General features: G+C 42.2%; 2 protein-coding genes across 3 annotated transcripts in view; one reads left to right on the top strand and one right to left on the bottom strand.

Moving 5' to 3' along the window:
- LOC110532571 (actin-like protein 6A) overlaps window positions 1–27191 on the bottom strand; it is a 758238-nt gene that overhangs the window by 165017 nt on the left and 566030 nt on the right. The gene's annotated exons all lie outside the window — the stretch shown is intronic.
- On the top strand, window positions 254–10608 carry LOC118937687 (uncharacterized). The gene is made up of 7 exons (XM_090182237.1): window positions 254–283; window positions 1312–1430; window positions 1659–1695; window positions 1825–2219; window positions 6203–9833; window positions 9987–10074; window positions 10416–10608. The coding sequence occupies exons 1-7, from the start codon at window positions 254–256 to the stop codon at window positions 10592–10594; spliced, it is 4479 nt and encodes a 1492-aa protein (XP_090038363.1). The 3' UTR covers window positions 10595–10608.

Consider the following 27191-nt stretch of genomic DNA (forward strand, 5'->3'; position numbering starts at 1 on the left):
TAGGTTCTAAATTGCTTATGAGCTTGGCTTCCCTTCAGAAAGTAGCTGATTCTTGTACTCTACAGCTGTATTTTCCTACAGTTACTAATAATACTAGCAACAAAACAGATTTCATTCCTTAAAATGATATTGCCAGATGGAAGAAAATAATAAGGTAGGCCTAAACTGTAATAAGATATACCTTAAAGACTGCTTGTGTTTAATCCTGAATCCAGTTGCCCCTCATGTACTGGGATAAAACAATAGGCAAGCCATGAACCTTATGGAGGAGTACATGTGTTTTGTAGACACACCTGGGTTCTAGACTGGCTGAGGTAAACATTTTAGGAAAGCCTGGGTTTTTAAATCCTGGTGAAAGCAGATATGTCAAAGTTTGTCAATGTCATGTTGCCCTTCCATTTAGATGAAACTAGCGAAAATGATCATTTTGCTTCTCTTAATCCACATTTTCTAGCAAAAAAACATGTTCATGCTTTAGGGCTGGTGGGCTGCATATATATTGGTAAAATATAAAGTGTGTGTGTGTGGAGGGGAGGGGTGTAGTGGATATAATGGGGTATAGGCCTAACTGTTGTTTTGAGGGTGAAATTTCAACCACAGGATGATGTCATCATTGTAAACTAAATTCAGCATAGCCAAACCTTGTTATAAAATAGGTTGAATTTGTACCTTTGAAACCATGTCAGATTTTCAACATTATATACACTTTCAGAAAAAAACTATAGGCAGCACCTCAGCCCGGGATCGAACCCCATGCAGGGTTTTAACTACACCCAGCCCTGCTTAGCTTTAATATGTCACTGACTACTACCAATATGCTATTGTGAGAATTATTATTGAGAGATCTCTTAATAACAAAATTTATTCAGTGTTAATATCGAAGTCATTCTAAGGGGTAGGTTTGACAAAGCAAATGAGTGAGTGAGTCTTTGACATGAAGACAGTGGTTAGATTCTGCCATTTGGACTGCTCTGATGTTTCCATTCTCTCCTGGTTATGACCATAGAGCCTTGTCCCAGTCTCTAGACCTGCCTGTCTGTGTGGTGGATGACCACCTGACCTCTGAAGCTGTCAATGAGATGGTAAGTTGACCATGTCATTTCATATTACAACATTAATCCAATAAAATGTTATAGTGATGCTATCATTGGCAATGTTGACGTACCACAACCATCTCTGTTGTGTTGCAGTTGTTTAATTGGCCCAACGTTGCCAATGCTCCTCCACTCTTTAACAGTTAATAATTATTTCAGTATGATATTTGTTGTATATTAAGTTTGATTATTTGCAATATAATTACATTTCTACCAGGAGCAGAGCAATTCTACCAGGAGCAGAGCAACCTCAGTGATGGAAACCACAGAAGAGGGGAAGCTCAACAATGTGGAACATCTGACACTTATGGACTTCCTTCAAAACCTAACTGAGAAGTATGTTCTGTTTTCTTTGGTACTATCACACCTTCAAGGAAAAAGGATCAAATTAGAAACTGATCAATCGGAAAAAAATGTTCAGTGCTAGAAAAGTTGTCACATTGCAATTTTGCCAAAACAACTGACACAAAGCAAGTATAACTTCACGATCAGGCAAATAATTAAATAAAAACTATTCTGCCACGCATCCTGATATGACAACATTTATAACAATATTGTTTTCAGGCAATGGAAGGGGATTCGTGAGGGCATGTTTGACCCGGTAAGATCATGTTACTGACAATTTAATCAGATTACCATGAAAACTCTGCCTAATGTTTAACCTTGTTCATAAGCTTTTGAAAGACGCACTATGCAACATTTTAAAACACTTCTTCTGTCTGGAATACAGCTGACAAAACAACAGCTTGCCGGCTTGTGTCTGAGGATTGTCCAGTTTTTATCGGACAAGCTGATGCAGATCATCATCCCAGGTCTTTACGAACTACTGGGCATCCAAGATGCTGCCTCCTCTCCATTGTCACAGAGATCTCTCACAGCGTCACTCACCAGTCTGTTAGACGATAAGGTTAACACCAAGTCCCGCGTGAGATTTACTGAGGCTGGTGTACCTAAGAGGCCAGGCAGTCGAAAGTCTTACAATAGCTTTCGCATCCCGACTCCCTACCCTTCCTCCAACTGTATGGAGCAGGGAGATGAAGAAGAGCAGGAATCACAACTTAAGTTCAAGGACCTGACTAAGGGCAGTCTGGGCAGTGGAAGCTACCTGCCCAAGGGGGCCATGAGGTATGTTCTTAAAGGGAAATTTAACAACTTCATATTCATCTCCAGCATCACCATATGTGAAAATTACACATTTCCATGCATTGTAGTAAAAAAAATATAGAGGGACGTAACTGTTTCCAATAGTGCTGAGAAATTAGTGCTTTTTGAGGTTGGTTTGGTTTCGATTCAAATATTTAAAAAATAATCACGGTTTTGGATTTCAATACTTTTTTTAGACATTGAATGCACTATGGATTATGTGTGTTGAATGCTGTAACAACAGATGCTACTGAGCCAGATGTCTATGTGTCAGGGGAGAAGCTCCAGGTGGTATCCGATTTTAAGTACCTTGGCATCATACTTGATTCCAACCTCTCTTTTAAAAAGCATGTAAAAAAGGTAATTCAAATAACCAAATTCAACCTAGCTAATTTTCGATTTATACGAAATTGTTTGACTACAGAGGTAGCAAAACTGTACTTCAAATCTATGATACTCCCCCACTTAACATACTGCTTGACTAGTTGGGCCCAAGCTTGCTGTACAACATTAAAACCTATTCAGTCTGTCTACAAACAGGCTCTCAAAGTGCTTGATAGGAAGCCCAATAGCCATCATCATTGTCACATCCTTAGAAAGCATGAGCTCTTGAGTTGGGAAAATCTTGTGCAATACACCGACGCATGTCTTGTATTCAAGATCCTTAATGGCCTGGCTCCCCCTCCACTCAATATTTTTGTTAAACAGAAAACCCAGACATATGGCAGCAGATCCACAAGGTCTGCCATGAGAGGTGACTGTATAGTTCCCCTAAGGAAAAGCACCTTTAGTAAATCTGCATTCTCTGTGAGAGCTTCCCATGTCTGGAATACACTGCCATCAGACACACATAACTGCACCACATATCACACTTTCACAAAATGCTTGAAGACATGGCTAAAGGTCAATCAGATTTGTGAACATGGTCCCTAGCTGTGTGTTGCCGCTTTCCATGTTGTCTGTTGTCTGTAGCTTGTGAGGTGTGGAAACTTTGTTGCTTTTATGAATTTTGTCTTGACGCTTTTTGTTTTATGTTGCTCTGTCTGTATGCTACGTCTTGCTTGTCCTATGTTGCTCTGTCTGTATGCTACGTCTTGCTTGTCCTATGTTGCTCTGTCTGTATGCTACGTCTTGCTTGTCCTATGTTGCTCTGTCTGTATGCTACGTCTTGCTTGTCCTATGTTGCTCTGTCTGTATGCTACGTCTTGCTTGTCCTATGTTGCTCTGTCTGTATGCTACGTCTTGCTTGTCCTATGTTGCTCTGCCTGTATGCTACGTCTTGCTTGTCCTATGTTGCTATGTCTGTATGCTACGTCTTGCTTGTCCTATGTTGCTCTGTCTGTATGCTACGTCTTGCTTGTCCTATGTTGCTCTGTCTGTATGCTACGTCTTGCTTGTCCTATGTTGCTCTGTCTGTATGCTACGTCTTGCTTGTCCTATGTTGCTCTGTCTGTATGCTACGTCTTGCTTGTCCTATGTTGCTCTGTCTGTATGCTACGTCTTGCTTGTCCTATGTTGCTCTGTCTGTATGCTACGTCTTGCTTGTCCTATGTTGCTCTGTCTGTATGCTACGTCTTGCTTGTCCTATGTTGCTCTGTCTGTATGCTACGTCTTGCTTGTCCTATGTTGCTCTGTCTGTATGCTACGTCTTGCTTGTCCTATGTTGCTCTGTCTGTATGCTACGTCTTGCTTGTCCTATGTTGCTCTGTCTGTATGCTACGTCTTGCTTGTCCTATGTTGCTCTGTCTGTATGCTACGTCTTGCTTGTCCTATGTTGCTCTGTCTGTATGCTACGTCTTGCTTGTCCTATGTTGCTCTGTCTGTATGCTACGTCTTGCTTGTCCTATGTTGCTCTGTCTGTATGCTACGTCTTGCTTGTCCTATGTTGCTCTGTCTGTATGCTACGTCTTGCTTGTCCTATGTTGCTCTGTCTGTATGCTACGTCTTGCTTGTCCTATGTTGCTCTGTCTGTATGCTACGTCTTGCTTGTCCTATGTTGCTCTGTCTGTATGCTACGTCTTGCTTGTCCTATGTTGCTCTGTCTGTATGCTACGTCTTGCTTGTCCTATGTTGCTCTGTCTGTATGCTACGTCTTGCTTGTCCTATGTTGCTCTGTCTGTATGCTACGTCTTGCTTGTCCTATGTTGCTCTGTCTGTATGCTACGTCTTGCTTGTCCTATGTTGCTCTGTCTGTATGCTACGTCTTGCTTGTCCTATGTTGCTCTGTCTGTATGCTACGTCTTGCTTGTCCTATGTTGCTCTGTCTGTATGCTACGTCTTGCTTGTCCTATGTTGCTCTGTCTGTATGCTACGTCTTGCTTGTCCTATGTTGCTCTGTCTGTATGCTACGTCTTGCTTGTCCTATGTTGCTCTGTCTGTATGCTACGTCTTGCTTGTCCTATGTTGCTCTGTCTGTATGCTACGTCTTGCTTGTCCTATGTTGCTATGTCTGTATGCTACGTCTTGCTTGTCCTATGTTGCTCTGTCTGTATGCTACGTCTTGCTTGTCCTATGTTGCTATGTCTGTATGCTACGTCTTGCTTGTCCTATGTTGCTCTGTCTGTATGCTACGTCTTGCTTGTCCTATGTTGCTATGTCTTGCTTGTTCTATGCTGCTATTGTCTATATTGTAATTGTTTTTAATAACCTGCCCAGGGACTGCGGTTGAAAATTAGCCGGCTGGCTAAAACCGGCACTTTTACTGAAATGTTGATTAATGTGCACTGTCCCTGTAAAAATAAATAAATAAAATAAACTCAAACACATAATAAAACAATGAATAAAAGTCCCATGATGGTAGTGACTGTCCATTACTGTTTATGACTTATCAACCATCATTTACTTTCTCATATAAAATATTTATTTGATGACTTTATTATTTCATTCCAAGTCATCAACTCATCTCTATAGAGCTGCTGCTTATCCTGTCTGACAAAATCACTATTTTAGTAGTTCTTCTAAGTAAATAAGACCTACTTTTATGACCGCTGAACACCAACTGTCAATCACTTAGATCATGTATTTCCAGGTAGAGAATCCTCGCAACGCAACTGCTTTTTATCTCTCTCATGCATTCTCTCGTCTCTCCGTCTCAGTCAATGAGGTTTCCGTATCTGCTCCACACAGAGTGGACAAGCAAGTGGGCGTGCAATGGATTGTGGGAATTAATTGCCATATTTTCTGTGCTAAACTATGTAGAATATTGGCCTGTTGGAAACTACAACTCCCTACTACATTGCATAGTTCGTGCTTGATCTGATTTATCTCTACAGAAACTGAGCATCGAGCTCACAGAAGAATAAAAAAATTAACTATATGGAATTCAAATAATTGAGCCGACGTCGGTCAATTAGTTGTTTAAAAACCGAAAAATAACAAAAATGTTGGTTAAATGCTCAGCTCTAGATTCTAATGACATCATCAGTGTGCATCGTGTGATTTTAACCAATTATGAGTAGGCATTTCCTACTAATTGGTTGATGATGTCATAGAAAACACTTATCTTCCTCTTTCTTTTTTACTACAAAACATAGAAATGCCTGTTTTTCACATATGCTGATGTTGGGGTGGTGCTGGAGATGATGAATATGAAGTTGAAACATTTAGAAATTTCCCTTTAACATTTCTTCAAACTGCCTTGTATTTATGATTGTCCTTGAAGTTATTAGAAGTTACAGTATTTGAAGTTTATAGCAATTTGGATTTTTGTAGAGGATAGATATTGCCAGGATAGATGGATATCTACAGGCCAGTTTCAATACAAATGACTTATACAAAATACATTTTATTGGGCTTTAGAAATTAAGCAGTTAGGCTGACATCACACTAAGGTTTTTTCTCAGAGAAACAGCAGCGTTTTCCTCATTGTTTTCAATGGTGCAGATGTATTTGACACACTGAATGTGCATCACAGCCTTACATATTATTTGTTTGACTTTGATGATTTCTGCGTTTTTTTCCCCAAGGACTCTAACCTCTCTGTCTGATGTGCAGAAGAAAACAACCAACTCTGAGACGCTACAAGTCCTCTTAGGTGTCTCAGAGGACACCATTGTCACCTGTGTGCAGGACAGCCTGCAAGGTTCTCTCTCCAAACTTGCATGCATGTCCAATTCTCCATCTGGAAGTGCAGGCTCTATGATGCTAACCCCTGCTGTAATGGCAGAGTTGGCTAAAGATGTCAAGTCGGCCTTATCAGTGGTCGTTAAGAGTGCCTCCGCAAGTCACACCTCTCTAGTGACACCGGTAAGGGGAGACTCACAGACCAAGGTGACTGAGAGCATGGTGAGAGAGCTGGCTGTTAAACTTGAAAAAGTTGACCAAGAGAGCAAGAGTCTAACAGGGCAAGTCATGACCACCATCTCTGACACAATGGTGGCTTTTGTTGACGAGAACGAACAGAATTTGCTGGAAGATCTGAAGGACAAGATCACGTTTTTGGCATCGCATGTTGGCTTTATTGAGGATCTTGATGCCCTGATAAGGAAATACGAGAGCAGCTACAATATTAGTGAATCTGGTTCCTCCTGCACGCTCACATCTAAGAGCATCCAAAAACTCTCTAGCCGGGAGTTTCAAACATCAGCAATACAAGCAGTGAGTGGAGTTCTTGACAAAAAAGTCAGTAGTTTGAGCTTTCCTAGTTCAGTCATTCAGTCTGAGTTAACAGGTGCTGTGTCAGGTCAAACATTGTCTGGCATTGTAAAGACAGAGTCAATTCACCCAGTGGGCTCAGCAGCATCAGTAGTTGTTAAGACTTTTGTGTCAGATATGAAGTCCTTGGCTGAATCTGAAGAGAGTCCCCAACAGAAGAGTGCCTGGTCTGCTGCTGTTCACATTTACCACAGCATCCAAAACAACTTGAAAGATTATTTCAGCAAGCTTCAGCGATGTGCCTTAAAGAGCATTGTCACATCTGATGACAACATCACAAATGCTGAGTTTAAGGAGACAGTTCAACTTCCTTGCTTAAACATGAAATATAGGCCCAGTAAGAGTGAGCCTCAGTTGCCAGAGTCCACTGGTGAAGTTACTTTACAAAGAGGCCTAAGTGAGAGCTCAAAACTTCTTTGGGCAAAAACTGAGTCAGAAGAAAGCATGCTCCTTCTGACAACTTGCACCCAAGAAGTCATCTCAGAGCTTCTGGTCTTGTACAACACTGAGATGTCAAAGGAGGACGCCCTGTACACTGTTGGAGAAAAAGGATCAGGCTTCTCTATTGAGAGAGAGAAATTTGTAGAGGGTGTTCTGGCTCAGCTTGGGGATATTGCCCATTCCAGGGCCTCATCACCAATAGTATGTGAGTTCCCCTGTCAAATTGAGGACAGCAGAAGTAAGGCCACAGCTTCTTTGACCAGTCTGTTAGATTGTATTAGAAAACTCTCAAGTGAGGAATTTAAGAGAAATGCCACTCAAGCAGTGAGTGAGTTCCTAGTTAAAAAGTCCACCAGTAGCTTAACTAGTGCACAGCCTGCTTATTCTGTAGCATCCAGGTCTTGTTCCATTCAAAACCAGTACACATGGTCAAAGGATATTTGTGCGGATTCTGCTGCCTTTGGCATCATTGAAACATTTGTGGAAGACCTGCAGAGCTTGGCGCAACCTGCAGAAGTAGAGGAGAGAGAACCTGACCTCCAGGAAAATGCACAAAAGCTACAGAGCAGGATCTGGTCTGCTACCACTAGTTTATATAACAATATTCAGAAGACATTAAAGGACTTCATCATTCATCAGCGGAGGTCAGACATGCTGAGCAGAACGTCTAGTCATATACCCACAGAGGACTCTGGACATCTTGGGACTAAGGAGCACATTTGTTTGGCAAGCCAGGACTTGAGGCAAGCTAGTAAGAGTGTGCCTCACTTGCACAGTTTGAACCTTGAAGTGGCTCTACACAGGGGTGTCAGCGAGAGTTCAAAACTTCTCTGGACTGAAACAGACGAGGCTCTACTGACCAATAGTACCAAAGAGGTCATTTCAACAATCTTGACCTCATGCGAGGATCAGGCATCAAATGCACCTTGCTTCTCCACAGTAGGAAAGAAAATATCTGATATGTCCCTTGAGGTCAACATGTTGGTAGGTGGTGTTCTGTCTCAGCTGAAGGACATCTCCTTGTCAAGGTCCCCAACACCATGTGAAGACATGTTTGAACGTCTCCAAGGTTCTCCTGAGCGAACCTCTCCAGTAAGTCTAGATTGCAGCACGGCTGCCTCCAAAGGCATTGCATCTTCCCACAGTCTTTCTACAAAGAGCCTCCAAAAACTCTCTAGTCATGAGTTCCAAACTAAAGCTGAGAAAGGAGTGAGTGAGGTCCTCTCTAGATCATTTAACATTGTGGAGGAAGGTACAACAGATAAGTACCTCCAGTCTGTATCTACATCCACCACATCTACTGATATTATACAAACCATGGTGAAAGACCAGCAGGAGCTCACCCAGACCACCCAATCATCTGACATGGTATCTGGAACCTCCCTGCTCACCACTGGACAGGTTTCTGAGAAAAGGATCTGGTCTGTTGCTCGTAACATCTACTACAGTCTGCAAAGTAAGATTACGGAGTTTCTCAGAAAAGATCTTCAAAGATCAGACACAACACTTGGTTCAATCCAAATCTTTACATATCAAAGCAGTCCTGCTTCACAAAGAGCAAGTCTCGGCCATCTTGAGGTCAACCAGAGCAGTGTTACACCTGGTGGAAACGATGCCTGTGTGGACATTCCGCACAAATTACTACCTAAAACCACTAAGCTCTCAGGATCCATGCTGGAGGATATTGACACGATCCGTTGTAGGAGTGCTGACAGCCAAAATACAAGAAATACCTCTTCTTCACGCTCCTCCATCTCTCTAACACCTACTTCAAAATTAAGGCAGTCGAAATGGCACTTTGCTTTACCCGGGACTCCCATCCCCACTGAGTTTCCTGCTCAGATTGACTTTCCCATTGTTAGAAACACAATCATTGAGGACTTCTTTCACACAGAGGACTTACTTCCTGTAACCTTTGTGGACAAAGTCAGGCAAGCTGCTGGGGTGGTAGTGGACATTATGGTGGAAAGTGTTGAGAACACACAGGAAAATGGACAGGGTGCTTCTCATCTTGACGACCTCCGATCTGCTGTTAGGAAATTGAGAAAAATAATTTCCACTTGGACCATCCACATTTTCAGCCATGAATTGGTGGATAAAGTGATAGCCATTCAGGACAGCCACAGCACTCCACAGGTCTTAACATTGGAAGCAGCCAAAAGTGCTTCAGACTCCATTCTTTCAAGGCTGAAATGGGGAAAGGAACAATGTGCCATATCCAAGGAGCTCTCCTCTCAGCTTCTCCAGATATTTGCTGAAGAGACAGTGAAGTGCTTCCTGAGACAGTGGTCAGATGAGTATGAAAACATAAACTTTGATGTTTCAGTCCAGAACGATCCAAAGACTTCTACTTGCATGGTCATTCTTCAAATGATCACCAAAGCCACTGCTAAATGTTATTTTGAGTCCGCTACCAGCGTGGCCACCAGTGACATTGTAGAAGGCGTGTTTGATTTGGAAAGGGATACCATCAGCAGTACTGGAGAGCAGGTCAATACAAAGGTATAGTACACTTTCATGAATAACACTGCTGTTGACCTTTTATATGATTCTTTGTGTCATGGCATTGCACTGGTTCTTTGCAGTTGATATGCTGTACTTTAAGATATCGAAAACATTTCAGTTTGTTTTAATGTGCCTTTTCCCACCAACCAGGGTTCCAAGAATGTTAGTAAGAACCTCTGTCCTCAAGAGTCTCTGGAGTACCAGCCTCAGAACATTTCCCCTACTGTGTACTTTACAGGTAAGCCCTGCTGCTGTTTAGGCTGCTGCTCAGTCAAGACTGAGACATTATCCCTTTACCATTCCACTAATTCATTTGGAAAGACATTGTACTCCTCTGAGTTGTTACCTATGACATACTGTACTGTGGGCTGGGTGGTAGCCTAGTGGGTTAAGAGGTTGGGCCAGTAACCAATAGGTTGCTGGTTCAGAATCCCTGAGTTCACGAGGCAAAATCTGTCAATGTGCTCTTGAGCAAGGCACTTCATCCTAATTGCTCCTTGTAAGTCTCTCTGGATAAGAGTGTCTGATAAATGAGTAAAAATTTAAATTGATGGCATGCTGGATGGTCTTTCGTTGCAGAGACGATGACAATATCTCATGGCTCCTTTTCTCCAGAGGGAATTTATGATATCGCATCGTCCTTCCCACTTGAAGAGAAGAGTCGCAAACCCTCCCTTTTCACCAGATTGTCTAGATCCATCACGAAAGGCTTTCTCAGCACATTCAAATCTTCAAGGAAAACCAAATTATTTAAATAAATTCCTCATTATAACAACGAGAGCATTCATTTGTTCAGATGAGAATCTAATCGTATTGGTCACATACGCCGAAAACAACTGTGAGATGCTTTATTACGAGCCCATTCCCAACAATGCAGAGTTAAAAAGTAAGAAAATATTTTCTAAATAGTAACACAATAACAATAACAAGGCTATATACAAGGAGTACCAGTACCGAGTCAATGTGCATGGGTGCGAGGTAGTTGAGGTAATACAGTATGTACAGTGCCTTGCGAAAGTATTCGGCCCCCTTGAACTTTGCGACCTTTTGCCACATTTCAGGCTTCAAACATAAAGATATAAAACTGTATTTTTTTGTGGTGAATCAACAACAAGTGGGACACAATCATGAAGTGGAACGACATTTATTGGATATTTCTAACTTTTTTAACAAATCAAAGACTGAAAAATTGGGCTTGCAAAATTATTCAGCCCCTTTAATTTCAGTGCAGCGAACTCTCTCCAGAAATTCAGTGAGGATCTCTGAATGATCCAATGTTGACCTAAATGACTAATGATGATAAATACAATCCACTTGTGTGTAATCAAGTCTCCGTATAAATGCACCTGCACTGTGATAGTCTCAGAGGTCCGTTAAAAGCGCAGAGAGCATCATGAAGAACAAGGAACACACCAGGCAGGTCCGAGATACTGTTGTGAAGAAGTTTAAAGCCGGATTTGGATACAAAAAGATTTCCCAAGCTTTAAACATCCCAAGGAGCACTGTGCAAGCGATAATATTGAAATAGAAGGAGTATCAGACCACTGCAAATCTACCAAGACCTGGCCGTCCCTCTAAACTTTCAGCTCATACAAGGAGAAGACTGATCAGAGATGCAGCCAAGAGGCCCATGATCACTCTGGATGAACTGCAGAGATCTACAGCTGAGGTGGGAGACTCTGTCCATAGGACAACAATCAGTCGCATATTGCACAAATCTGGCCTTTATGGAAGAGTGGCAAGAAGAAAGCCATTTCTTAAAGATATCCATAAAAAGTGTTGGTTAAAGTTTGCCACAAGCCACCTGGGAGACACCAAACATGTGGAAGAAGGTGCTCTGGTCAGATGAAACCAAAATTGAACTTTTTGGCAACAATGCAAAACGTTATGTTTGGCGTAAAAGCAACACAGCTGAACACACCATCCCCACTATCAAACATGGTGGTGGCAGCATCATGGTTTGGGCCTGCTTTTCTTCAGCAGGGACAGGGAAGATGGTTAAAATTGATGGGAAGATGGATGGAGCCAAATACAGGACCATTCTGGAAGAAAACCTGACAGAGTCTGCAAAAGACCTGAGACTGGGACGGGGATTTGTCTTCCAACAAGACAATGATCCAAAACATAAAGCAAAATCTACAATGGAATGGTTCAAAAATAAACATATCCAGGTGTTAGAATGGCCAAGTCAAAGTCCAGACCTGAATCCAATCGAGAATCTGTGGAAAGAACTGAAAAATGCTGTTCACAAATGCTCTCCATCCAACCTCACTGAGCTCGAGCTGTTTTGCAAGGAGGAATGGGAAAACATTTCAGTCTCTCGATGTGCAAAACTGATAGAGACATACCCCAAGCGACTTACAGCTGTAATCGCAGCAAAAGGTGGCGCTACAAAGTATTAACTTAAGGAGGCTGAATAATTTTGCACGCCCAATTTTTCAGTTTTTGATTTGTTAAAAAAGTTTGAAATATCCAATAAATGTCGTTCCACTTAATGATTGTGTCCCACTTGTTGTTGATTCTTCACAAAAAAATACAGTTTTATATCTTAATGTTTGAAGCCTGAAATGTGGCAAAAGGTCGCAAAGTTCAAGGGGGCCGAATACTTTCGCAAGGCACTGTACATGTAGGTAAGGGTAAAAGTGACTAGTCAATCAGGATAGATAATAAACACAGTAGCAGCAGCTAGTGTGAAAGTCGGTCAGTGAATGTGTGGGTAGAGTGTAGTGAATGTGCATCGAGCCAATTCAAGAGAGTCAGTGGAAAACAATTAGAAAAATACATCAATAACTAAGGGGGTCAATGCAAATAGTGCAGGTGGCCATTTAATTAACGTTCAGCAGTCTGATGACTTGGGGGTAGAAGCTGTTCAGCAGTCTAATGACTTGGGGGTAGAAGCTGTTCAGCAGTCTAATGACTTGGAGGTAGAAGCTGTTCAGCAGTCTAATGGCTTGGGGGTAGAAGCTGTTCAGCAGTCTAATGACTTGGGGGTAGAAGCTGTTCAGCAGTCTAATGACTTGGGGGTAGAAGCTGTTCAGCAGTCTGATGACTTGGGGGTAGAAGCTGTTCAGCAGTCTAATGACTTGGGGGTGGAAGCTGTTCAGCAGTCTAATGACTTGGGGGTAGAAGCTGTTCAGCAGTCTAATGACTTGGGGGTAGAAGCTGTTCAGCAGTCTAATGACTTGGGGGTAGAAGCTGTTCAGCAGTCTAATGGCTTGGGGGTAGAAGCTGTTCAGCAGTCTAATGACTTGGGGGTAGAAGCTGTTCAGCAGTCTAATGACTTGGGGGTAGAAGCTGTTCAGCAGTCTGATGACTTGGGGGTAGAAGCTGTTCAGCAGTCTAATGACTTGGGGGTGGAAGCTGTTCAGCAGTCTAATGACTTGGGGGTAGAAGCTGTTCAGCAGTCTAATGACTTGGGGGTAGAAGCTGTTCAGCAGTCTAATGACTTGGGGGTAGAAGCTGTTCAGCAGTCTAATGACTTGGGGGTAGAAGCTGTTCAGCAGTCTAATGACTTGGGGGTAGAAGCTGTTCAGCAGTCTAATGACTTGGGGGTAGAAGCTGTTCAGCAGTCTAATGGCTTGGGGGTGGAAGCTGTTAAGGAGCCTTTTGTCCCAGACTTGGTGCTCTCGTATCGCTTGCCGTGTGGTAGCAGAGTGAACAGTCTATGACTTGGGGGTAGAAGCTGTTCAGCAGTCTTATGGCTTGGGGGTAGAAGCTGTTCAGCAGTCTTATGGCTTGGGGGTAGAAGCTGTTCAGCAGTCTAATGACTTGGGGATAGAAGCTGTTCAGCAGTCTAATGACTTGGGGGTAGAAGCTGTTCAGCAGTCTTATGGCTTGGGGGTAGAAGCTGTTCAGCAGTCTTATGGCTTGGGGGTGGAAGCTGTTCAGCAGTCTTATGGCTTGGGGGTGGAAGCTGTTCAGCAGTCTAATGACTTGGGGGTAGAAGCTGTTCAGCAGTCTAATGACTTGGGGGTAGAAGCTGTTCAGCAGTCTAATGACTTGGGGGTAGAAGCTGTTCAGCAGTCTAATGACTTGGGGGTGGAAGCTGTTCAGCAGTCTAATGACTTGGGGGTAGAAGCTGTTCAGCAGTCTAATGGCTTGGGGGTAGAAGCTGTTCAGCAGTCTAATGACTTGGGGTTAGAAGCTGTTCAGCAGTCTAATGACTTGGGGGTGGAAGCTGTTCAGCAGTCTAATGACTTGGGGGTAGAAGCTGTTCAGCAGTCTTATGGCTTGGGGGTAGAAGCTGTTCAGCAGTCTAATGGCTTGGGGGTGGAAGCTGTTCAGCAGTCTAATGACTTGAGGGTAGAAGCTGTTCAGCAGTCTAATGACTTGGGGGTGGAAGCTGTTAAGGAGCCTTTTGTCCCAGACTTGGTGCTCTCGTATCGCTTGCCGTGTGGTAGCAGAGTGAACAGTCTATGACTTGGGTGGTTGGAGCCTTTTGCCAATCATTTACATATCACTTACTTTATTTTATTTTGATTTGATGTCATATTGTAAACGTATGTATCTGTTTTGCTGAAAATATGATTTTGAAAACAATGAATGTCTACAAGTGCTTCATAAAACAGTTATATTTATTTTTGTATTTTCAAAAGACAGCAAATAGCCAATCAAGTATCAACATAAGTGAAATGAAAGACAGATTTAATTTTCAGTGAATAATTGTCTTGTCCAGTGAGCAACTCAATGACAGCGATTCAATGACATCATTAGATCACCTCCAAGAAGCATCTTCAACGTTCACCTGACAACCCATTGGATAAGACACATACACTAACCAAGTGTTGCTTACCTGTCAAGAAGGTTGAGATCAGAAGCTTCTTCAATACCCCAGAAATGGAAAGGCTTTGAGACAAAGACAATCAACTGTCCAGATAATGCACATACACTAACCCGGATGTTCTACTTGCCCCACTGAGTTACAGTAAAGTTATCATTTATGCATGGGTCCACGATCCACTCATAGCTCTCACAGCTATCTGACAGTTCTCAGAATACTAAGGAAGAAGTGTGTGATATTGGATTTGGCATCCTTCCCACTCCCAAGTGATTGGGAGTCCCATAGGGTGCTGCATAATTGGCCCAGCGTCGTCCGGGTTTGGCCATCATTGTAAATAAGAATTTGTTATTTTGACACAGCACAGACTCATATGAGCAATAATGATCCACATCTTAATGAAAGAGTTTTAAGGCAGGGGGTTGGAGCCTCAATTAGACCCATGTCAAACACTTACAATTACGTACAGTACAATCACATACAGCACAACCACATAGTCACATTCAGTACAATCACATAGTCACATTCAGTACAATCACATACAGCACAACCACATAGTCACATTCAGTACAATCACATAGTCACATTCAGTACAATCACATACAGTACAACCACATAGTCACATTCAGTCAACTGAATGATTCTAGAATAATAATAATTCCATTCACATTTGGCTACTACAAATAGCCAGTGAAATATGATACGTTTTTTGTTACTTGAGAATAGGAATGACTGAGAATCCACTGCCTGCCGTTGTAAACTTTCTGCACACAAATCAAACACAGTACTGACTATATCTATAAGCCTCATCCAAAGGAACAAAATTCTAAGTCGTCCGCATTGTTTCAGGCATCATCCGTTCCAAAGTCTCATCTTGTTCACTGTAAAAAATAAAAATAAAAACTCAAATAAGAGTTCCTTTTTGGACAATTCCAGGTTGTCCCTCCTTGTTTCAGTATGTTTAATCTGCCTAATGACCAGGATCCTGGTGTCTACCCAATGTGCTGAGCACTCCTCCTGGACAGAGTCCGCGCTACATTCAGCTGCTGCAACCATGGTATCTGTGTGAAGGCACTGTTAGAGATTCAATCAACCAGAACAAGGTTAGGAGACCAAATCTGTGTCCTAGAATTGTGAAATACTGTATATGTAATGGCCTCAATACATTAATGAAGCGCCCTTACATTCTATCCTCTCCCCATACTGAAACAACTTGTTAGGGTGAACCAAGAAGACTGACACTATATACCTTCTAAGCATGATAGTTGGCTCATGATTTGTTTCAGGACTTGTTAGGGTAAACCTATAACAGCTTCTAACCCCAAGTCATAAGACTGCTGAACAATTAATCAAATGGCCACCGGACAAGTTCAACTGTTTTATTATTTGTTACTTTAGTTTATTGGGTAAATATTCTCTTAACTCTTCTTGAACTGCACTGTTTGTTAAGGGCCTGTAAGTAAAGTATTTCACGGAAAGATCTACACTTGTTGTATTCAGCGCATGTGACAAATTAAAGTTTGAGTTGATTTGATTTGACTATGTACCTTCTAAGCATGATGGTTGGCTCATGATTTGTTTGTACTGAAATCTATTCAGGGAGGATAAGGGTATATCATAGGCAGTGATGTAGTGGTAAAACCATTGACTGGTAAATGCTGATTGCCGTTCAGGATTAAAGAAGTAACGCTCCCTCTACTTTCAATGCATCTTCCACAAAAGGTGGGTAAATGCTTGAACGAAATAAAATAAAAAGTGTGTAAACAGCTTTTACATGTGTTCCCCCCCCCACCACCACTGATTATAGGAGGCTTCTTCTGACAGTATTCACACCTTTCATAAGAAACCTCCAGAGAAATATTCATATTCACCGTAGCTGTCATTTAAACTTGGACTAACCTGGCCAAGGCCAAACAGTATATGGCGTTTTCTCTGGGTGTGCGGTCGCAGTGGAGAGAAAAGGCCTCCAGTGAGGTGGTGAGTATCTGGGCGGAGTTTGGCGAGGCAAACACAGGTCTGAGATTGGTGTCTCTGGAAATGGGCGGGAGCGGGACTCTGCTCCTCCATTGGTTGCTGTTCTGATCCCCACTCTCATCCTCCTCACATCCCTTCCCTCCACATCCCCTCTTCTTCTCTCTTTCATCCCTCGTGGCCACAGGGTGTAGCTTCGGTAGTTGAAGAGGTTTATCCTGGGATGCCAGGGCGCGGAACGGGCAGGATACATGAGATGGGCAGTTGATGGGGGTCAAACGTCGAGAGGCTGTGGACATCACCCTGATACCCGCCTTGGCCTCACTCCTCCTGGGCTTGGAAGACATCTTGGGGAGGGTGAAGCCGTCCACCAGGACCGTGTCGCCCACCCTGGTCCTGAACGGAGCCCTGTTGAGGCCCATGCAGTGCCTGGATGCTGCCCTCCTCTGCCCCAGCCTCACCCAGCCCTTTATCTGGAGGTATGTCCGCATGGGCAGGGCCATACCTGGGAGGACCACCACAGAGCACAGCTTGGTGGCCAGGTGACTCACACACTCCCTGTGGCCGTACTGAAGGGCGATCCTCAGGGGGTCACGACCCTGGGGATCCCGACAGGCAAGGGTCAGAACGCTGCTGGCGATAAAGAGTTTGAGGATGGTGAGCTGGCCGCGCTCGATGGAGGCGACAGCGGGACACTTGGCGATGTCGGGGTGGGCCGTCTGGTGGCACCACTCACGGTAAGGGTGAACCCCCACCGGCTCAATGACACGCACCCCCCTCTCCAGCAGCCAGCCGGCCAGGTCCAGGTGGCCCAGAGAAGCAGCGATGTAGAGTGCCACCCGGAGCTGGAACCTGGAATAATACAGAATCAATGTATTTATAACACGTTTCAAGTTTTTTTTGTCAAGTTCACAAGATACAGTGGGTTATAAAACAGTACAGTAAAATGCTTACTTGCAAGCTCTTTCCCACAATGCAGTATTAAATATCAGGGTAAGAGAAAAAACGTATGAAGGAAAAAAACACGAGAATATAAGCTATATACAGGGTCAGTACCATTATTGTAAGCTATATACAGGGTCAGTACCATTATTGTAAGCTATATACAGGGTCAGTACTATCATTGTAAGCTTTATACAGGGTCAGTACCATTATTGTAAGCTATATACAGGGTCAGTACCATTATTGTAAGCTATATACAAGGTCAGTACTATCTTTGTAAGCTATATACAGGGTCAGTACCATTATTGTAAGCTATATAAAGGTTCAGTACCATCACTGTTGATAGTAAGTCTATCATACAGTTCAGTGTGTAGATGTTTATTCTGACCTCCTCACAGGTCTCTCCCTAGACAGGTGTCGTTGGACGGTCAGTCTGTGTCGCAGGACGCAGCCTCTGAGGAACTCCGCCCACCCATCCCAGGTGTCTAACCGTAGAGTAGCCCCTGGGAGACAGAGACACATGCAGGTTGTCCTCCTGGTTGCCATGAACCAAGAATGTGTTCCATACAGTCCATTTGTCTCTATGTTACATCCATAAGGTGTTGAGCCAGAGGACCATTGATCTACTGCACAAGGAAGGCCATACCCAGGTCAATGGCGTAGTCGTGCAGCCGGTTGCAGTCGTAGATTTGCAGGCCGGTGGGAGAGCTCAGTCTGAAGGAGCTGACGGGAAGCCCACACTGCTGGGACACCAGGGTCATGAGCCTGGCCACAGACGTACTCAGGAGAAACACAGTGCCCAAGACTGAGAGGGTCTCCCCCTTCACGGCACTGAACACACGCACCACCGGCTCCCGCTGAAGTATAAGACCATGGACATACAGTAAATTCACTTGTTTTACATAAATACCTATGTTGTGTTTATACACCGAGTAAACAAAACATTATGAACACCTGTTCTTTCCATGACAAAGACTGACCAGGTGAATCCAGGTGAAAGCTATGATCCCTTAATGATGTCACTTGTTAAATCCACTTCAGTGTAGATGTAGGGGAGCGGACAGGTTAAAGAAGGATTTTTAAGCCTTGAGACAATTGAGGCATAGATTGTGTATGTGTGCCATTCAGAGGGTGAATGGGCAAGACAAAATATTTAAGTGTCTTTGAACGGGGTAGTAGGTGCCAGGTGCACCGGTTTGTGTCAAGAACTGCAATGCTGCTGGGGTTTTTCACACTCAACAGTTTCCTGTGTGTATCATGAATGGTCCACCACCCAAAGAACATCCAGCCAACTTGGCACAACTGTTGGAAGCATTGGAGTCAACATGGGCCAGCATCCCTGGGGAACGCTTTCAAACACCTTGTAGAGTCCATGCCCCAACGAATTGAGGCTGTTCTGATGGCAAAAGGCGGGGTGCAACTCAATATTAGGAAGGTGTTTCTAATGTTTGGTACACTCAGTATATATAAGTTAGGAGTCATATAATTACAGGGGTAAGATGAAGTGGCTCCTTTGCACTGATCTTAGGTCTGGTTTGTGTTTTTACTGCTAATGGTAAAGGTTAGGATTTGGTGAGAGTAAACTGATCCTAGATCTGTGCCCAAGGGCAATTTCTATCCAGAGACAAATCAAAGGTCCATGCTATTTAAACTTATAATCTACCACCATCTCGTGGCTGAAACTTGTAACAACATTTTCTAATTCATGTGCTGTACTGAGTTTTGTTCTATCACAATGGAAACTAATCTGGGTGCAGATTAAATTGAAGACTAATCTGGGTGCAGATTAAATTGTTAACAGAAATATTATGAATATGTATTTCAATGAACCCAAAGGGCCTCTTCTTCTCCTACTACATGGCCTGCTGTGCTCTACTGTACTCTACTGTGCTCTGTCTGCTGTACTCTGCTGTGCTCTACTGTACTCTGCTGTACTCTGTCTGCTGTACTCCGCTGTGCTCTACTGTACTCTGCTGTATTGTCTGCTGTACTCTGCTGTGCTCTACTGTAGTCTGCTGTGCTCTACTGTACTCTACTGTAGTCTGCTGTAGTCTGCTGTGCTCTACTGTACTATACACCACTGGGTATACAGACTCTTCAGATACTGTTAGCGAACACCAGACTGAGGTCGAGGCGATTACATGGGGAAAAGGTTTATGACTGTAAGGGTGTTAGGTACAAAGGCAACACTACATCGGGCCACATTTCAGCTCTATCCCAGGTCAACCATACAATACTATAGAGTTCCACTCTAGTCAACCAGCAAGAAGGAGAGACAGACAGAAGGTCTGGCTTTGACTATGTCAATGATGGGATGTGTAAGTAAGGAGTAAGGAACACAAATAAACATTATTCTGATGGTTAAATTTGTACTTAGATACATAACCACTCTCCTCTGTTAGCAAATCTTCCACAGAACTTTGTGGAACAGAGTGAGTTCTGTCCCTGTCTGGCTCTGGACATGTACCCAGGGACCTCTGTACAACAACACTTCACACTCACGAAGCAGTGTTCTTACTAACCAATCACTCTACCATAACCATGGTCTTGGTTGAGCAAGGGCAATATTACTTTAAGTCTCAAGCAGGGTGACCTCAACATACTATATATATCACCATACTATATACCACCACACTATACAGTGGGGCAAAAAAGTATTTAGTCAGCCACCAATTGTGCAAGTTCTCCCACTTAAAAAGATGAGAGAGGCCTGTAACAGACAAAATGACAAAAAAAATCCAGAAAAATCACATTGTAGGATTTTTAATGAATTTATTTGCAAATTATGGTGGAAAATAAGTATTTGGTCACCTACAAACAAGCAACATTTCTGGCTCTCACAGACCTGTAACTTCTTCTTTAAGAGGCTCCTCTGTCCTCCACTCGTTACCTGTATTAATGGCACCTGTTTGAATTAACTAAATCACCTAATCATACTATATAACCATACTATATAATCATACTATATAACCATACTATATCACCATACTATATAATCATACTATATAACCATACTATATAATCATACTATATCACCATACTATATATTACCACACTCTATATCACCATAATATATATAATCATACTATATAACCATACTATTTAACCATACTATATAACCATACTATATATCACCACACTATATCTGAAACACTTTATGTTAATGATAGTATGAAGCTGTTTCAAGCAATAGCCAGCTCACTTTGATATGCATTTTCAAGCACGGGTAGAAACAGCTAGGTGTTCGGCTGGTACCTTCAGCAGGCAGCAGATGGCACTGCTAGGGGTGATGCCAACGTCTGTCAGGACCCAGCTGTCCCGAAGGATGGATGGGTGCTAGAGGGGGGTTCTGTGGTACCAGCACTCATGAGATATGAGAACTCACGCATATCATCACATTTGAGTAGAGTAGAGCCATTTACAGTAGGTGAACACATGGGGAACACTTTTAGTAGCCTAGGGTCCGGGAAAGTGTTGGCCTTTTTAAAACCGCATTTCCTGCAATTCTACATAATTTTACCTGACTGGAGACTTTGGCATTATCTTTTTTTAATCCGCACAAATGATCGAAATGGCAGGCTACTTTGACACTGACAAACTTAGTATCTGAGATCAATAAAAACGACCTTGTCTTGAATCCATCAATAGCCTATAGGCCTAGGTTTGTGGAGAAACATATAGTAGGCTACAATATGAGGAGGAAATTAGTCCTAAAAATGCTTTCCAGTTTCACTGACTCACCCAATGATGCGCAGCTCACTCGCTGGAGATTGTCGATGCGCTCGTGTCAAAAGCCTATCTCTCCCTCGCTCTGTTTTGTAAAACAATGTTTGGGAGTTGATCAAATATTTTGGTAGTCTACAGCATAGTCTTTTCAGCAAGAGTCATTGCTTTTCAACCTGTGTTTTCCCTCGATTGTATTTGAAATATTGCAAAAGGCCTGTTTTGTCTGCGTGCTGTTTTTTCACTGACAGATTTGCCTCGCGTTCCCGACTGTAGGCTATTCTTTGTTATTGGGCTACAATCCGCAGCTAGGCTATTTAAAAAAGAAGCTATTGGTCCTCTGTAGCTAAATAATAGGGTTTCTCATGACGTATTAGGCTATTCTGAATGATTTAATTTATTTCTGAATAGACAGCAGTAATTCCGTAACTTTAGAAAATTCCTCCAGAACCCTTCATGCAGCTATGATTCTATAAGGAAACAAATGATGAAGTGCAACTCTGGAGAGATGAGTGGGTAGGATAATTGACGAAGAGGCAACTCGAATGAACTTTGATCGCTTTTATTATAATTGTTACATAGCAAAAAGTGAACATTATTTTTCATGGCACGAGAGGTACCGGATTCGGCCAAATAGGTTCCGGAACAAAGCAGTCCAGAACGGAAAGGTGCCGGATCCTGTTCTGGCATGATCCGGCTCAAATTAAGCACTGATTTGAAGTACCTAGGCCTCTACCTGCTGAGTATAAAGATTATTAAACTAGATTCAGTGGGCTTGTCATTCACAGTGCTGATGAAAAACCAAGTATATTTGATCTAAATGTGGATATACGAGGACATCTAGTGGTCACCTGATTTTTTAAAACTCATGCAAGCTATCTTTGCACTAGCATGCGATGCCATATATTTGACGCAGGTTTTTATTATTCAACAAGGATAGTCATTGACCCGGACAAAATATAATTGTATGAGCTATGCCTCTGTGTCCCGGCGTTGTTGTACCCCTCTACTATCTGGCTTGGTGGGGCGATCTCGTTCTGCATGCCTGCTTCACTTATATTCAAAGTGTCGTCATGCATTTGTGCATGCACGCTGTTAACGGTCATATCCGTCTTGCTAGCTAATTTAGCTAGCTCATCAACCAGTATTTTATTCGCTTTTTCTGCACGATAGCACTTATTAAAGCCTTGAAACTCATGGGGACCTCACTGTTACCACGGGTCATCGAGATAGCCCTTATTTGGCAGCAGGGTTGCATCGGTTTCCATTGGATTTGACAGCTTGTTAGGCTGGCTAGCTAGGTAGCTAATTCGCTAACGCGAACTGTTTATCACGTAGCAGCCTATGCTGACTAGCATCGCTAGCAACTAGCTAACATGGATAAAGTCTAGTCGTGGGTCCACAAAATCAAACAAATGGTACTGAACTGATGACAAAATCATGTTTAGAAATTGTAGTAGCTATTTATGTTTTTGTTGTTGTTGTTGCTTAATGACATTGCGAATATAATCATTTTTGTCATTTAACTACCGGTATGTATTTAATCCGGTTTCGGCATGAGAAAAGTATTAATCGCAAATTCCAGCACTAACGGATACCGGGAAATAGAAATAAGAGAACCGGTCACGAATGCGGAGCCACGCCCTAAAATAACATGTGACCACAAGGCGTTTGTGACGCATTTATGCGTTCCAACTTTGTCATAATTGTCTGTAGGTTCTAAATTGCTTATGAGCTTGGCTGCCCTTCAGAAAGTAGCTGATTCTTGTACTCTACAGCTGTATTTTCCTACAGTTACTAATAATACTAGCAACAAAACAGATTTCATTCCTTAAAATGATATTGCCAGATGGAAGAAAATAATAAGGTAGGCCTAAACTGTAATAAGATATACCTTAAAGACTGCTTGTGTTTAATCCTGAATCCAGTTGCCCCTCTTGTACTGGGTTAAAACAATAGGGAACCCATGAACCTTATGGAGGAGTACATGTGTTTTGCAGACACACCTGGGTTCTAGACTGGCTGAGGTAAACATTTTAGGAAAGCCTGGGTTTTTAAATCCCGGTGAAAGCAGATATGTCAAAGTTTGTCAATGTCATGTTGCCCTTCCATTTAGATGAAACTAGCGTAAAGGATCATTTTGCTTCTCTTAATCCACTTTTTCTAGCAAAAAAACATGTTCATGCTTTAGGGCTGGTGGGCTGCATATATATTGGTAAAATATAAAGTGTGTGTGTGTGGGGGGGGGAGGGGAGGGGTGTAGTGGATATAATGGGGTATAGGCCTAACTGTTGTTTTGAGGGTGAAATTTCAACCACAGGATGATGTCATCATTGTAAACTAAATTCAGAATAGCCAAACCTTGTATAAAATAGGTTGAATTTGTACCTTTGAAACCATGTCAGATTTTCAATATTATATACACTTTCAGAAAAAAACTATAGGCAGCACCTCAGCCCGGGATCGAACCCCATCAAGGGTTTTAACTACACCCAGCCCTGCTTAGCTTTAATATGTCACTGACTACTACCAATATGCTATTGTGATTAATTATTGAGAGATCTCTTAATAACAAAATATATTCAGTGTTAATATCGAAGTCATTCTAAGGGGTAGGTTTGACAAAGCAAATGAGTGAGTGAGTCTTTGACATGAAGACAGTGGTTAGATTCTGCCATTGGGACTGCTCTGATGTTTCCATTCTCTCCTGGTTATGACCATAGAGCCTTGTCCCAGTCTCTAGACCTGCCTGTCTGTGTGATGGATGACCACCTGACCTCTGAAGCTGTCAATGAGGTGGTAAGTTGACCTTGTCATTTCATATTACAACATTAATCCAGTAAAATGTTATAGTGATGCTATCATTGGCAATGTTGACGTACCACAACCATCTCTGTTGTGTTGCAGTTGTTTAATTGGCCCAACGTTGCCAATGCTCCTCCACTCTTTAACAGTTAATAATTATTTCAGTATGATATTTGTTGTATATTAAGTTTGATTATTTGCAATATAATTACATTTCTACCAGGAGCAGAGCAATTGTACCAGGAGCAGAGCAACCTCAGTGATGGAAACCACAGAAGAGGGAAAGCTCAACAATGTGGAACATCTGACACTTATGGACTTCCTTCAAAACCTAACTGAGAAGTATGTTCTGTTTTCTTTGGTACTATCACACCTTCAAGGAAATAGGATCAAATTAGAAACTGATCAATCGGAAAAAAATGTTCAGTGCTAGAAAAGTTGTCACATTGCAATTTTGCCAAAACAACTGACACAAAGCAAGTATAACTTCACGATCAGGCAAATAATTAAATAAAAACAATTCTGCCACGCATCCTGATATGACAACATTTATAACAATATTGTTTTCAGGCAATGGAGGGGGATTCGTGAGGGCATGTTTGACCCGGTAAGATCATGTTACTGACAATTTAATTAGATTACCATGAAAACTCTGCCTAATGTTTAACCTTGTTCATAAGCTTTAAAAAGACGCACTATGCAACATTTTAAAACACTTCTTCTGTTTCTGGAATACAGCTGACAAAACAACAGCTTGCCGGCTTGTGTCTGAGGATTGTCCAGTTTTTATCGGACAAGCTGATGCAGATCATCATCCCAGGTCTTTACGAACTACTGGGCATCCAAGATGCTGCCTCCTCTCCATTGTCACAGAGATCTCTCACAGCGTCACTCACCAGTCTGTTAGACGATAAGACTAACACCAAGTCCCGCGTGAGATTTACTGAGGCTGGTGTACCTAAGAGGCCAGGCAGTCGAAAGTCTTACAATAGCTTTCGCATCCCGACTCCCTACCCTTCCTCCAACTGTATGGAGCAGGAAGAGGAAGAAGAACAGGAATCACAACTTAAGTTCAAGGAGATTTACCTGACTAAGGGCAGTCTGGGCAGTGGAAGCTACCTGCCCAAGGGGGCCATGAGGTATGTTCTTAAAGGGAAATTTAACAACTTCATATTCATCTCCAGCATCACCATATGTGAAAATTACACATTTCCATGCTTTGTAGTAAAAAAAATATAGAGGGACGTAACTGTTTCCAATAGTGCTGAGAAATTAGTGCTTTTTGAGGTTGGTTTGGTTTCCATTCAAATATTTAAAAAATAATCACGGTTTTGGATTTCAATACTTTTTTTAGACATTGAATGCACTATGGATTATGTGTGTTGAATGCTGTAACAACACATAATAAAACAATGAATACAAGTCCCATGATGGTAGTGACTGTCCATTACTGTTTATGACTTATCAACCATCATTTACTTTCTCATATAAAATATTTATTTGATGACTTTATTATTTCATTCCAAGTCATCAACTCATCTCTATGGAGCTGCTGCTTATCCTGTCTGACAAAATCACTATTTTAGTAGTTCTTCTAAGTAAATAAGACCTACTTTTATGACCGCTGAACACCAACTGTCAATCACTTAGATCATGTATTTCCAGGTAGAGGATCCTCGCAACGCAACTGCTTTTTATCTCTCTCATGCATTCTCTCGTCTCTCCGTCTCAGTCAATGAGGTTTCCGTATCTGCTCCACACAGAGTGGACAAGCAAATGGGCGTGCAATGGATTATGGGAATTAATTGCCGTATTTTCTGTGCTAAACTATGTAGAATATTGGCCTGTTGGAAACTACAACTCCCTACTACATTGCATAGTTCGTGCTTGATCTGATTTATCTCTACAGAAACTGAGCATCGAGCTCACAGAAGAAGAAAAAAATTAACTATATGGAATTCAAATAATTGAGCCGACGCCGGTCAATTAGTTGTTTAAAAACCGAAAAATAACAAAAATGTTGGTTAAATGCTCAGCTCTAGATTCTAATGACATCATCAGTGTGCATCGTGTGATTTTTAACCAATTATGAGTAGGCATTGCCTGCTAATTGGTTGATGATGTCATAGAAAACACTTATCTTCCTCTTTCTTTTTTACTACAAAACATAGAAATGCCCGTTTTTCACATATGCTGATGTTGGGGTGGTGCTGGAGATGATGAATATGAAGTTGAAACATTTAGAAATTTCCCTTTAACATTTCTTCAAACTGCCTTGTATTTATGATTGTCCTTGAAGTTATTAGAAGTTACAGTATTTGAAGTTTATAGCAATTTGGATTTTTGTAGAGGATAGATATTGCCAGGATAGATAGATATCTACAGGCCAGTTTCAATACAAATGACTTATACAAAATACATTTTATTGGGCTTTAGAAATTAAGCAGTTAGGCTGACATCACACTAAGGTTTTTTCTCAGAGAAACAGCAGCGTTTTCCTCATTGTTTTCAATGGTGCAGATGTATTTGACACACTGAATGTGCATCACAGCCTTACATATTATTTGTTTGACTTTGATGATTTCTGCGTTTTTTTCCCCAAGGACTCTAACCTCTCTGTCTGATGTGCAGAAGAAAACAACCAACTCTGAGACGCTACAAGTCCTCTTAGGTGTCTCAGAGGACACCCTTGTCACCTGTGTGCAGGACAGCCTGCAAGGTTCTCTATCCAAACTTGCATGCATGTCCAATTCTCCATCTGGAAGTGCAGGCTCTATGATGCTAACCCCTGCTGTAATGGCAGAGTTGGCTAAAGATGTCAAGTCGGCCTTATCAGTGGTCGTTAAGAGTGCCTCCGCTAGCCAAACCTCTGTAGTGACACCGGTAAGGGGAGACTCACAGACCAAGGTGACTGAGAGCATGGTGAGAGAGCTGGCTGCTAAACTTGAAAAAGTTGACCAAGAGAGCAAAAGTCTAACAGGGCAAGTCATGACCATGATCTCTGACACAATGGTGGCTTTTGTTGACGAGAACGAACAGAATTTGCTGGAAGATCTGAAGGACAAGATCACGTTTTTGGCATCGCATGTTGGCTTCATTGAGGATCTTGATGCCCTGATAAGGAAATACGAGACCAG

This window comes from Oncorhynchus mykiss, chromosome 1 (genome assembly GCF_057628025.1).
Source record: "Oncorhynchus mykiss isolate SJ-2025 chromosome 1, ASM5762802v1, whole genome shotgun sequence".
Classification (NCBI taxonomy): Eukaryota; Metazoa; Chordata; class Actinopteri; order Salmoniformes; family Salmonidae; genus Oncorhynchus; species Oncorhynchus mykiss.